Source organism: Heliangelus exortis, chromosome 16 (genome assembly GCF_036169615.1).
Source record: "Heliangelus exortis chromosome 16, bHelExo1.hap1, whole genome shotgun sequence".
Lineage (NCBI taxonomy): Eukaryota > Metazoa > Chordata > Aves > Apodiformes > Trochilidae > Heliangelus > Heliangelus exortis.
In genome coordinates, this window is record NC_092437.1 from 11,816,077 (window position 1) to 11,829,892 (window position 13,816).

Sequence of the window (13,816 nt, forward strand, 5' to 3'; positions counted from 1 at the left end):
AAAATCTGAACAAATTTACAAGGTTTTAAAAACAATAAAACAGGATCAGTTGTCAACTGCCTGGGAAAGCTGCCTGTGCAGGGACAACCATGAGCACCATCTCCTGCTCTCTGCAAGCAAAAAAAAAAAAAAAAAAAAAAAAAATCCAACAAAAACCCCCTATTTCATACAAAGTTCCTTTCAGTCTTTAAACATGGATAGCTGAGAATTGAAATACAAACTGTCTGTAGCTTCAAGTGACTAGTCAGGAACAGTCCAAACATAGCACCATTTTTCTGGAAGGTCAGACTTCTTCCTTGTCCTAGTTCTGTTCTGGCCAGTCCTGGCTCCCTCTGTGCTAGAGGAAGCTGCTGAGCTGCTCTCTAACCCAGCCCTGGGCAGGGGGGAGCCTGGCCCATGGCTTTGTTTTCTCTTTGGTTGCTGCAGCCCTCTTTCTCCCTGTTGTGAGAGGACAGGAAGGGGGGGTGAGGGCTCCCTGACCCATTGCAAAGTACTGAGAGCTGGTGTGAGAATCTTTCTGTGGGCTGGGAGGTGAGAAAAGTAGGCTTTGTTGTCTAACAGCAGGTTTTGCAGGATGCCCAAAGGCAGCTGGAGGTTGTTCCTCAGCTGGAGAAGTGTCTCAGCAGCTGCAGTAGAGGTCCAGACCAGTAAAGCCCAGTGAAGCGAGAGAAGATTCTGGTGCTGTGAGCATCCAGCAGCCTGCAAGGGTAAGTGAGTTGGGGAGAGCCTGGTCCCCTCTCCCTGCTTGTGCTGCTGATGGCCCACGTCCCTCTGGAAGGGAAGGAGCTATTCCTCATCAGGATAACAGGATGCAGCCCATTGGAGGACTCAGTGGGGAGGGCCACAGGGATCAGCCTGGAAGCTGCTGTTTCAGGGAGCTCATCCAGTTTTTATGGAGGAGGAAAGCTGCCCAGATGTAGCTCTGGTGGGAGTTGCTGCTGCTTTGTGCTGCTTGGAGCATGGAGCTGCTCCTCTGTGGGACCTGGTGGGGGGAATCATGGTATAGAAAAGTAGGGATGATGCAGTGAGGGGGATGGGCACTGGGTGGGAGCTGAAGGGTCACTGAGCTGATAGAAAAATATCTTCTGCTATAAAGTGCCAGAGCTGGTCAGGTGGAGGCTCTTGAATTTCCTCTTCATCCTTGCTAGTAGTGAGGTCTCCACTGGCTGAGCAGCTGAGGATGCCTTTGCTGGGCTCCCCAGGAGAGGAGGGGTTTGTGTGCATGGCCCAGGTGTCTGATGCACAGGGAGAGGCTGGAGCTGGTCAGGAACAGCCTTTTCCAACCTGCTTGTTCATGGGAAACCAGTCTTGAGAGGTCTTCTCAGAGGTGCCCTGCCTTCCTCCTCACCCATGCTCCAAGCTGGTGCAGGTCCCTGGGGCTGTTGGTATCCCAGCAGGCTCAGAATGAAGGGAGGAGGACACAGGTTCCTGCTGCCAGACAGGAAAAGTGAGCACCAAATGAGTGAATCCCCACGGTCACCCCCTGGACCAGCTCCAGCTCTCCTGCCCCAGGACAGGAGGAGGGAAACCACATTCACAGTTTAAGAAAAACACCAGGAGAGCACCAGAGCTGGAGGACAGGACTGCTCCATGGCCAGCTTGGTCTCTGCAGGGACCTACAGACTGTCTGTCTTTGGAGAAGACAGATTTTTCTCTGACCCCAGGTGGGACCAGAGAGCACAGCAAGGTGGGATTAGCACAGTAGGTGGGATGCTGCTCAGGGAGGTGCTTCAAAATACAGCAAAGGGCAGGAAGAGGAAACTGCAATTGGATGAACACCATAACAATGGGTTGTTCAAAAATATCCATTATATATATAAATATATATGCATGTGTGTGTTTTCCTCATGCCTATCCCCCTGTGCTCCATGAGCCATGTGTGTTTGCATGGAGCAGTGAGCAGTGTAAATGGGTTTTCCATACATGAGAAGCTGCCGTCTGAGAGAGGGGGAGGCAGGTCCCAGGGGGAGGTGTGGATACGTGTGTTCTTTGAAATCCACAGTTCCTGCCTTGAGTTTTTGCTCCCTGTAAGGAGCCCTGGCTCTGCTCAGTCCCTGGATTAAGATGCAGGAGGTCTTTAGGTCAGAGAAACTCTATTCCTCAACTGACAACTACAGGGTGTTCGTTGTTTTTGTTTTGGTTTTTTTTTCTTCAAGAGGCGATAGATCCACAAAAAAAAAAATTTAAAAATTTCCTGCCTCCAGCTTCCTCCTGAATTGTCTTTCTGGGAAAGCACCACCCCCAGACTTAATAAAAAGGGGGGAGGGTGTAGCAGCTTTTAATTTATCTTTTCATTAAAAAAAATTATCCCAAGAGCTGTTGTCACATTGGAGCGAGTCTGTGTGATATAAGTTAATCCTGTCCTTCATGAGGAGGAGAAGGAAGAAGCATGTGGGGGCACAGCTAATGCTGCTTCCCCTCTGCCTGCTCTTCCAAGTGGGCGACCTGCTCTGCCAGCTCTGAGACCTTGGCTTGGCAGTCGAGCAGGTTGTCCTTCAGTCCTGTTATTTCCTGAGAGTGGGCAGCCAGGGTCCCGTTCATGTGGTCCATGTAGTCCCACAGACTGCCTGTGTGTTTCTCCAGTTCATCCCTGATGCCATCCAGGCTCCCCGTGACAGAACCCAACCTGCTGCAGACGCTCTCCACCCGTGCCACCCGGTCATCAAAGTGAGTGATCTCCTTCTGCAGGTCATGGGCCACGCTCTTGCAGGAACTCAGGTCACTGACAATCCTGGCTTTGAGTCGCTCTAAATCTCCCTTCAGGTTCAGGACACGTCGGTTGCTGAAGAAGAGCTGGGAGCCTTGGTTGTTGACTTTCTCCTGGATGGAGTGGACTTCATCCTCGATCTTCCGCTCGTGCTCATCCAGTGAGGAGTTGACGTGTGTCACGGTGTCCGAGTACTGGGAGACAGAGTCCTTGAGCCCAGTCAGAGACTTGCTCACAGTGTTAAGGTTGATCTTTAGCAAGGTGATCTCCCCTTGCAAAGCCCCCGATGCTTCCTCCTCAATTCGCCGCTGGATCTCCAGGATGGTGGCGTTCAGCTTGCGCAGGAGGTCGTAGTTGCTGTCCATCCGGAGGAGCAGGTCCTGATTCTTGTTCTGGCAATCTTCTATCTCTGTCCGGAAGGTCTCCACGTCTTTGGAGGCAGAGGTGCAGCCCAGGGAACAAGTGCTCTCCAGTGTGATGAGGCGATTCTGCAACACCTCCAGAGTCTCGTCTGTGCGTTTCCTCATGCTGGCAAGCTCCCCCTCCAGCACGGGCACCACCACTCCGTCCATGCCCACAGGAGAACTGACGTTGTTCAGCTCCCCCACGATGGTCATGAACCTGTCCTCCAGAGTCTGCATTTTGTCTTCGAAAGCGGTCCTCATGCCATCCACCTCTGCCACCACCATGCCTCTCATGCTGTCCTCTATACTGGAGCAGCAGCTCCCCGTTTCTCCCTCTGTAGCATTGAGTCTGGCTTCCAGGTCCTCGAAGCGCCCTTCAAAAAGGTTCCCTAGGGTGACAGTGGAGATTTCTCCATCCAGCCTTGAGTGCAAGTTCTTCTGAGAGTCAGAGATGCTGTGAAGGCCTTTCTCAAGGATGTTCATGCGATCGGTGAGGTAGTCCAGGTTGCTGCAGCAGCTTTCCACCACTGTCAGCCCTTGGATCTGGGTTTCCAGCTGGGAGATCTCTTTTTTGATCTCTAGCTCCTTCCCATCCAGCGTCTGCTGCAGCCGCAGGTTGGCAGCTTTCTCCTCCTCGCACTGCTGCCGCACCTCTTGGATCCGGAAATCACACGTGGTCTGGATCTTCCCCAGCTTCTTCTCGAAGCCATCGAGCAGCTCTCCACGCAGGTTGCTCAGCCGTGTGTCCACGTACTCCTCCAGGAGGTCGATGGAGGTGAGGGGCGAGGGCCGGGCTGACTCCAGAAGGTGCTTGATCTGCCCATCGTGGTCCAGGACCATCCCACGAACCTCGTGCAGCAAATCCGCCTTGGTTTTCAGCACATCGCTCACCTCCGTCACTTTGGTCAGGATCTCCCCCACGGGAGGGTAGGTGGGGATATCAGCTTTGTCTGCCACGTCCACCAGGCCGTCAGGAATGATGCCGAAACCCACCATGGAGTCGGGCGTGCCTGGGCTGTTCATCAAGGAGCCGATCATCTTGGTGGTGTCCTCCTGGATGGCCATCCGCAGGCGGTCCCCCAGGCTGCTCACCATGGTGTGGAGGCTGTCGTAGGACTGGGAAAGGCGCCTCACCTCCTCCTCCAGGCGGTCTAGGCGGTCCCCAAAGAGACCAGGCAGCTTCCTACCTGCCCAGGGAAAGAGACAGGGAGGGCACAGTCAGGGCTGGTGCTCCTTTAACTCAAATCTAGAAGATAGCCAACAAGGGAACTTATTTTCCATACTAAGATTAGCTCCTGCCTCTCTCTTAATGCTATTTCAGTGAAATATCAGCCCACCCTTCCTCCTTTCCTCTTCTTAAGCTGATCAGAAACCCTCTTTCTACTTGGGATCAAATTCTCTGCTCCCAAGTGCAACAGCAGGTGATGAGAACAGCACAGGGAAGCTTTATCTTAAGACACTCTCTATTGACCCCATAACCAATGTAAAAATTCTTCTAAGTAAGGAGGAAAAGTGATTTTCAAGCAGAATGTTTTCAAAGAAACTAGATTTGAAAAGCAAGTGATCCTCAAAGCAATCAAATGTCTCTGATCAGAAAGGAGGTTGAAGGGCTGTTAAATTCATGCCCCATGCTGCAGGAGAAAGTATTGGACTGAGACTGAGTTGGTGGTGTGGTAACCTGGGGATGTGAGGCAGGGGCAAGATCTCACCATATTGATTCTTCTTTGGTCCTGGGAAGAGGTCAGGGTGACTTTTAGGATGGGGAGGAAGCCTGGGGATTGGAAACATCTTTTGTCCAGGAGGCATTTTAGGGCTGGGATGTTGAGGCAGGAGGCCAGGCTGGTCAGTCGGGCTGTCATGGCACCCTTCTCCCATGAAGCCTGGGCAGCACCTCCAGGCTAGTTCAGTCACTGTCTTGTAGCCAATCTTGTATTTGGGTCTGAAGAAGGTGCGGTACCTTTCCAGGAGAAGGGAGGAAGAGAGAAGACAGTTTAGAGAAGCAATACCCAAGTCAAGCAAAAGAGAATAGCAGGGCCATGGGTCCCATTGGGTGTGGGGCTGTGTTTCCCTTCAGCACTGGTGAGCTGGCAGAGAGCTTTGGAAATATTTTTCTGGGGCAGAAAGCCCTCAGTCATGCCCAGCCACAGGCTCTGTCCCCTCCCTCTCTTGGCCAGGCTCTCACCTAGCTGCTGTCTTTCTGCTAAGTTGCAGAGGTGTGACAAAACGTTTCCCTGCACACGTGCAACCCCCAGCTTCCCATCATGTCCTGGTTTATTTCTGATGAGGGACAGAGCTCCCTCTCCCTCCTGACACATCCCCTCTTGCATCCTCCCAGCCCTCCCACTGACTGCCACATCCAGGAAAAGCCCTCAGTCCCTCTCACTGCCTGCCAGAAAATAGGGCTTAATGGTTAGAAGGGTAGCATGGGGGGCTGGGAGCCCAAGGAGAGCCAAGACCTGAAGCTAGGAGAAGGAAACCGAGCCCCAGTGTCCCCTGTACTCACAGCACTTTCCCCGGGCACTTGGGTCCCCAGCTGCACTTGTGGTACTCAGCCTTGATGTAGCTCTCAGCCCCGTCCTGCAGCGTGCACGTCACGTTGCGCTGCACCACGTAGGCACAGTAGCTCCTAGGGAGAAGCACGATGGGACACTGTCACCCCCCTGCCCAGAACCATCATCTCCTGGACCAGCCCATCACCTGGCTATCAAGCTATCTGCAGGCAGGTCTGTCTGCTCTGCCTAACACTGCCGGCAAGGTCTTGGCAGGGCAGGAGCTGAAGGGACCACTCAGCCCACCCCAGATTTCACCTGCCTTCACTCAACTGGCTCAGAGAGCCAGCATCTGGCAGGGATGGTGTGTTCTCCTCCAGCTCCTGGAGTGCTGCCAGGGCCATCCCAAAAGCCTTGGGATGTAGCTGTGGGTACTCTCACACCTGGAGGAAGTGTGATGCTACAATCAGCCATGGGAGCGCAGATGCAGGGTGGATGCTCCTTCAGCACAGAGGCAGGGACAGGACCCAGGTGCCAAGCTGGATGGAGGCTGGAAACCTCTTCAGATCCCTTGGACAGGCAAAGCAAGGAGCAGAGCCTCTTCTCTCCTGCCATCAGACCTGCAGCTGGTGCCACAGGGTACCGACCAGCTCCAGGCACAGAACCTCTCCCACACTGCACAGCAGACCTGGGCACTGAGGATGAGGTGGCTGGGAGGAAAGCTGTGTGGGAAGGAGGTGGGAGCAGATGGCTGGTCCAGCTGAAGGCAGGGCTGCCAGCCAGACCAGATGAACTTGGTCCATAGGGGCAGAGACAGCAGGGATGTGTGGCCAGGCAGGGATTAAGGGCACAGGGACCTGGCAGATGGCAGAGCGGGAGAAGAGGAGGGCACAGGCACACAGTGCAATGCTGAGGCAGCGATGGAGGGTCAGCAGGACTGACCAGATGGGCTGGCATGAGCTGCAGATGCAGGAAGGTGTTCAGTGAGGCAGGAGAACCTGGCGCTCTCTGTGTGAGTTGCAGCTGCTGCCTGGCCACAAGCTGGGGAGCAGGGGACTCTCCTGGCATCACCAATGTGTGGGCTGAGGGGAGCAGGCTCGGGGCAGGCCAGAGAATGAGCTGCAGGGCCTCAGCCCAGCTCTCAGGGGCTTGGCATGATGATGGCCTGGTGGTGTTCAGACATCTCTAGCAGGGGGAGGTGAGGGAAAGGACTGGGATGGTCTCAGAGGATCAGAAGTGTTTTAGAAGGACCATGGTGTCTCCTGCTTGGGGTAGTGAGCATGCACTGTGTGTGTGTGTGTGTGTGTGTGTGTGCACAGCACCCTCACTGTCAATCTCTGGGGACAGAGCAGCAGGGCTCTGCCTCATCCAGCATGGGGATAGATGGGTGAAGGAGAGACAAACCCAAACAGCAAACACGTGAAGACAAAGTACACCCCTCACCCATGCTAATGCCGACCAAGAACCTCTCCAGTGCCCTGTTCAGGCTCCTCTGTGTCCAACAGCTCATGTGGGACAAGAACTCCCTTGGTGAAGCAGCAAGGTGTGAGGCTCATCCTCCTTCCCACCCCCCAGCTTTCCCTGATCCCTTCCAGCAGGGAACCCCAACCCCACACCCCCAACACATCCTCCCCGCAGGCTGCTCCCTGCTCCTCCAAAAGAATCCTTTATCTGTGCAGGTGGCCACACCAGAGGGAAGGGCAGCCACTTTTCTTAGCTGGAGGCAAGTGACATTATGTGTGCACGTGGAAATTCAGAATCTCTGTCTATTTGGAAATCTGAGATCTGATTACAAACACAGTGCAAACCCTTATGAAGCTAGTAGCCAACATGGGCAAATCTATTAATCCCTACTAATAGACACTGTCTGCCCATGACTGCTTAGTTTAGGGTGGTTCTGGCTCACTCTCCTTCTCAGAAACCCCTTTCCTTCTCAGTCACCTGTGGCTAGCAGTATTATAGCTCCAGCCTGATGTTTTAAGAGTGAGCAGCTGGAAAATGTTACGGGTTTTGGAAAGCTCCCACTGGCACTGCCAGTATTGTTCATCTTGAACGTTACTTTATTCATTTCAGCTTGTTCATAACACCACATCCTCCTATTTTCAAAGCAGCCCAAGAGAAATGGTTCTACCCAACATGCAGGGAGGGAAGCCAGCTCCCCCCGCCCCCTTCCCCAATTGCAATTGAATGGAAAAAGTCTCTAGTACGAGTTATCCACTCATCTGCCTGAGCTTTCCAGGTTACTTGAAAACATATTTAAACTCTAGTAAGCCTATGCTTTAGCAGCAAATGGGTAAATTCCCTCCAAATCAACCCAACCTGCATTTCATGCCATGCCCATGTCAACCAGAGAGGTATGTGCACCCCCCCCCCCCCCCCCAAACACAGATGGGCATCCCATCCCATCCCATCCCATCCCATCCCATCCCATCCCATCCCAGCCTCACCACCCCAGCCCCATCGCACACGGGTCTGCAGTACACCCATGTCCCCCCCTCCTGGAAATACAAACCCTGCATTCCCCTGCACCGAGCAGATCCCCAGCCTGGTTCCACACCAAGGGCAGGGGGGGCACCGAGACACGAGGGGACACCAGTCCCTGGTCAAATGATGTGGGGCAAGGGATACCCACGGCAGATACCCAGGGAGAGGACCCCCATGCTCGGTACCCTCCAAGGGGTGACCCCGGGGATTCCGTCTGCCGAGCTCAGACGTGTGGTCGGTACCCGGTGCCCGCGGCCTGTGCCCGGCAAGGGATGGGGGATGTCCGGCGGGAGGCTGTGCCCGGGAAACCACGCCGGGCAGGCAGTACCCGGGGCTGATGCCGGCAGCCGGGGTCCCGCCGGGTGGGTTGCGCGGCTGCGGACGGATGCGCGCAGAGGGTCGCTTACTTGTGCTTGCCCACGGGCTTGCCGGGGCCGAGCTGCGGGCTGGAGCCGGCCGTGTAGAGGCTGTACCTGCCGCCGTAGGGCAGGGGGGCTGCGGGGGGATAGAAGGAACCCTTGGCGTCGGCGAGGGCCAGAAGTGTCCCCAGGCAGAGGCAGGCGAGCGGGGCTCCGCGGCGGCGCATGGTCCCGGGCCCGGCGGCGGCGGAGCTGGACGGGGCGGCCGCGGGCCCCGCCGGGACGGTTCGGCGGAGGGGACCGAAGCACCGCCCGCTGCCCTGCCCGGCCCTGCCCGGCGGCACACGCCGCTCCTCCGCTCGACCGACCCCTTTTGTACGGCGGCGGCGGGGGCGGGACGCGCTCCTCCTCCCGCCCTCCCGCCGGCACCGACCCCCGGCCCCACGGGCGGGGAGACAAACCCCCCACCCGCTTCCTCACCGCCCTCTCCGCGCAGCCCCCGCAGTGCTGAAGCTCGACCCCCGCAGCCCCCGGGGAGCAGAGCACTGCTGGTCCCCGAGGGGCTGGACAGGAACTTGAACAGGGGGCATGAAACCCCCCGGGCCGACCCCCAAAGCCGCCCCTTCTCCCACTGCCCCTCCCCGGGCCCCGGGCGGGGGGAGCAGGTGCAGGGGCCGTTGGAGCCGCGGGGTACCCGCACTGAGCACCCCCCAGAATGCTCTGCCTCACCCCACCGAGGGAAAGGCTGGAGGGACCCCAACTCTTCACCGCTGGAGAGGGAAAGCTGTCAGTCACTTGGCTGGCACCAGCCTGATGCACCCAGCATCACCGGGGGACCAGAGAACCCTGCACCTGGGTTTTGCAGGAAGGTCTAGTTTGGAGCTGACATCAGTGCCGCAGGGTTGATTTGGGTGCCAGTTCCTGGCTCCACGAGAGAGAGGGGACTCCCTTCCCTTTCCCTTCAGACCATGGATCTCCTGCAGCCAAGTGCAGTTTTAATTTGGTGGCTTTGGAAGGCAAGTTCAAGTCTCCTACCCCTGTTAACCTGCACCCTGATGCCCGTGCCCGTAGGTGCCCCCAGCAGTGGGTGCTGAGCACCTTGCCCTGCCCCAACAGCACCATTAACCATGGTAATGTAAGATGTTATCCACGGCAGACCTTTGCTGTTGGGTGAGAGGGAGAAGACCCCCAGCAGGAGCAGTGGGCAGTCTGGGAGGGGAGTATCATTGCTGCTGCTACCCAGTGGAGGTCATCTTGCAGACCTGCAGATGTGAAGCCATGTTAGGGAGCAAGGGATTTTGTGATCTAAGCAGAACCTGGACTGAGCATCCCACTGTCCCAGGAACACTCAACCCTGGGCATCCCACTGAGGCCACACCAGGGGTTTGACACAGCTCCTGACCCAACTGGCAGAGAACAGCCCCAAGTCAGCCTAAGCAGGGAAGCACCACAGCAAGGCATGCAGTGCTTCTCCAGCTCTTTTGGAGGAAAAAAAAGAAGCAGTTGAGAAAGGGTGGCTGAGAGGGATTCCAAGTGCAGGAGCAAAACCTGCTGCTGGGGGAAGGAGGCATCAAGGCTGGGGCTGACACTGAGACAGAGGTGATAAGATATGGAGACAAATGGCCTTTCTCAGTTAGAAGAAGCCTTTGGCTCGGTTTGAGGTGAATACAGAAACATTAGCAGGAGAAGAAAAACCCATGGGAGGCAGGCTGGAAAGACCAGGCGGAGAACCAAGAGGAGGAAGTCTGAGTACTGCAGCAGTGTATCCTCTCAAGCTGCTCCCTTGTCTCGCTGCAATCTGCTGCAGGGTGTTGCTGAGAGCTGCCCAGTGCTTGTCAGGCTGTGCTCCAGAGGTGGCTGCTGCATTCTGGTCTTGAGATGGTCCTCTGGGTAGCACCCGGAGCACTGCTCGTCCAGCTGGTGCATGGGATTGTTCCGCTCTGCTGGGATGCTGCAGGAGGGATGGTCTATAAGCAACTCTATAAAAACAAACAAAAGTCAGCCCAGCCTGCATGGTTTGATGCTGGATGCCAAAGCTGAGAACTAACCTTCCGCACAGCCTTAATTTTTTTCCCCTGTGCACAGGGAGTATGAGCCAGTTTTAACAACAGCGTGCTGCACGTGTGTGTCTGAGGCCTCAGGAAAAAACATCTGGTGTTGCATGGTTTCAGAAAGAACCCTTGGTCCTGACCTGAAAACCTGAGCTGTGATGAACGGGCACGACAGGCAGAGTTAAGGGTGCTGCTTCATTCTTAATAGCCTGGCTGTGAAAGGGAAGGAGGTGGGAGCTACTGCACTGGTGTGGGTGCATGTGTGCATCCAACTGCCTGGCCCTGCTGTCCAATCCTACTTTTGAACCTCTGGGTCACTTTCTGCCAGATTTCATAGCGATGCAGGATCCTCGGAGAGACTGAATTCCATTTTGTTGTCCTATTGTCCAATTGTTTTATGAGAAAAAAGGCATCTGGGTAGACAAGAGAGTGCCAAACTTGGGTCCCCACTGAGGAAGTGGATTCCTCGTCAACTCTATTATAAGACATCAAAGAATCCACACAGGAGAGAGACATTATGAGTGCCCCAAACCATGGGAAAAACTCTCATGTGCCTTATTAGCTGTGAGCTAATCCAAACATGAGACACAGAGTGGCAGGAAACTGGGATTCGTTAAGTTGCACTTCTCAGGGAGCAGCTCGGGTCCGACTCTTTGATGCTCAGCCCTGCTGCTGCTGGTCCCCACCACAGCCCAAGCTCTGGCCAGGCACAGGAAGGTGCCCATGTGGAGCCTGGCACAGAATCCTGCCTCTGGAGAAGTGCTCATGTGGAGAAGAAACAGAGGACTCCTTCCTATCAGGACATCCTCCTGACATGAGCATGTCCCAGGGGCTAACAGAGACTTTGCCAAGCCCCAGCCCTTAGAGCTGTGCAGCATGTGCTGAGCACCAGGCTCTGCAGCAGAATGGAAGGACCTTGCTGCTAAACTGCAGCTGGGAGGCTCTGCAGACCTGCTGGCTTTGGGTCACAGGACACCAACCTTTGGTGCTTCTCAGAGGAAAGCTCAGCTTTTCCTCCTGGCTTTGGCTGGAGAGTAAAGGGGATGGGATCAGAGCTGCTGATCAGAGCTGGATGCTGGGCAAACCTGAGAGCCGACCAAGGGACACCTGACCTGGGAGGCTGTGTCCGTCAGTGTGAGCATCTCCTGCATCAGCTTGGCAGGTGACAAGGGAGCTTGCTTCTCCACCTGGACTGCCAGGAGTTGATTATTTTGGTTGCATCTCTTACCCCTGGCCATCTATGCTGGAAGCCAGGCCAGGAATAAACAGGGAGAAATTTTTCTCCACTAAAGCTGCAGCAGAGATTCGGCCAAAAAGCAGAGACATTGTGCAGCACCCAGGAGGTACCCAGAAACAGGAGCTTAGCTGGGGAGGTGAGAGCAAGAGAAGCCCTACAGCAGCTCTTCTCTTGCTCTGTTTCCCAGGGAGGGCTGGGTGACTCCCAGCCAGGCTCATTTCACGAGCGGGTGACACCAAACAGTGACCTGTTCTTCTTCCCATGCTTTTTAATTAACACCTGCATAGCCTCATCAGATGAATAATTGCCTTCCTTCATGGGTCAACAAGCCAGCAGCCCCTGATCTCCTGTTCCCACCTGGGTACAATGTTTGGTGCCTGCACCAGGCACAGAGGGTGTGAGCTCTCACACCACCAAAGCCTCCCGAGGGCCATCCCAGAAAGAGGAAAAGTGACAGGACAGTCCAGGGGCTCTTCAGCTCCACTTGCTCTTGGCCAGGATCACCCTACTCCTGAGCTTTAAATAGCTCAGGAGGCTATTGCTGCTGGAAAGGCACCTGGCAGGCTGGGCAGGTGGGTGCAGTGGGTGCAATGATAAGGGGAGAGTTGCCCCTCTGTGTTGCCATGGGGTAGGAGCAGATTGCAGGAAGGGAAGTATAAGATGGATAGGAATAATAAAAATAATATCTGGTAGTAAGATGAATATAGCCCTGGAGGAGCCATCTGGAGATTCTTAAAGGAGAGGTTAGATATAAAAAAAATCTGTCAGGACCAATTTGGGGTAGGGAAATGGATTGGATGTCTTCCCAAGTCTCTCACAGTCTGAGTTTTTCCACGTACAAATTCATTTCCCAAAGTGGCAAGGCAAGAGAGAAGCTCAATTTAGAGGCAGGGTTTCTGCCTGAGGATTCCCACTGGATCAAAGGCATTCCTTGAGCTGGCACTCACAGAGGCCTTTTCCCTTGGCAGTGGGGTTGTGCCTGTGCCAGGGAGGGAGATTTCTGGACAGCCCAGCTTTCCCAGGTTCAGTTCCAATAGGACTCACCCAGGGCTGGATCTGGTGTTTGGGAGCCCCTGAGAAGGGGTTGGAGCTATCCCAAAGATGCTTCCCTGTCCCAGCAAGGAACAGGGACACCACTTTGCCCGAGCTGGCAGGCAAGGTGCATGTCCCAAATGCAGCAGGACTGCAGCAATGGAACAGCAGATACCAGCCCAAGGAGAGCAAGGAGAGCCCCTCCCAGGGCCTGAAATTCTCCAGTTGCTCCACTTCTCAGGTCAGACTGAACTCAAGGAATCCCACCATGGTCATGGCTCAGCTGCAGGGCTGGAAGATCTTGCTGGATCCCCACATCCCAGCTCCCAGCTAGGCATGGACCACTTCTTCCGGTCTCAAGAGGAAGGAGATACAGGTCCTGGTCCAGTAGCATCAGAACCCCAGGCAACATCACAACATTTGCCTCGTTTGGAGGTTGCTGAGGCTTTGTTCTGAACAAGACCCTGGCCCCACTCCCAAGGTGTGTGGTTGGGGAGGGAGGGAGGGTTTGTGTGTGTCCAAGCCCTGGGGTGGGGGCACCCGGGTTTGCCCAGGCTCTGGGGGAAGCAGCAGCCAGGGGCTGAGAACAAACTCCCTTTCTTCGTGGGAAAGTGGAGTGACTTGAAGTGGTGGGACACCCTTATCTCTGGTTTCGAAAGCCACACGCTGATCATTTGTCAAGATTAGCGCGTGCGGTGGAAGGGATGGAGCTGTTCCAAATCCCTGCTCACGTCTCTTCCCTGGGCTCGGGGCCATTCATAAAAATGCCAGAGCAGCAGCAGCAGCAGCAGCAGGCAGGCAGCACAGACTGGGGGACTGTGGTTTGAGGAGGACTCGGAGGGGTCAACCACAGGTTACACAAGCTCTGAGCAGGGGGAAGAATGCACAGGTTGCTCCACTGATGGATCCGTAGTGTCCTTCCCCCAGGAAAATGTGCAGGGGGGCTTAGCATGGGCAAGGGGCAGGCAGGAGGGTCTTCCTGTGGGAAAGGGGTGATGTGCTTAAAAAACCCACGTTTTCCAACCATGCCAGCGAATATTGATCACCAACAGC

The 13,816-nt window shown here is 55.2% G+C and overlaps 1 protein-coding gene across 1 annotated transcript; it reads right to left on the reverse strand.

Moving 5' to 3' along the window:
* Positions 1–2,257: 2,257 nt before the first annotated feature.
* Positions 2,258–8,698, reverse strand: EMILIN3 (elastin microfibril interfacer 3). Its single transcript, XM_071759874.1, has 4 exons — positions 8,492–8,698; positions 5,615–5,737; positions 4,821–5,068; positions 2,258–4,298 (listed from the first exon to the last, which is right to left on the reverse strand). The coding sequence occupies exons 1-4, from the start codon at positions 8,668–8,670 to the stop codon at positions 2,404–2,406; spliced, it is 2,445 nt and encodes an 814-aa protein (XP_071615975.1). The 5' UTR covers positions 8,671–8,698; the 3' UTR covers positions 2,258–2,403.
* Positions 8,699–13,816: the final 5,118 nt, after the last annotated feature.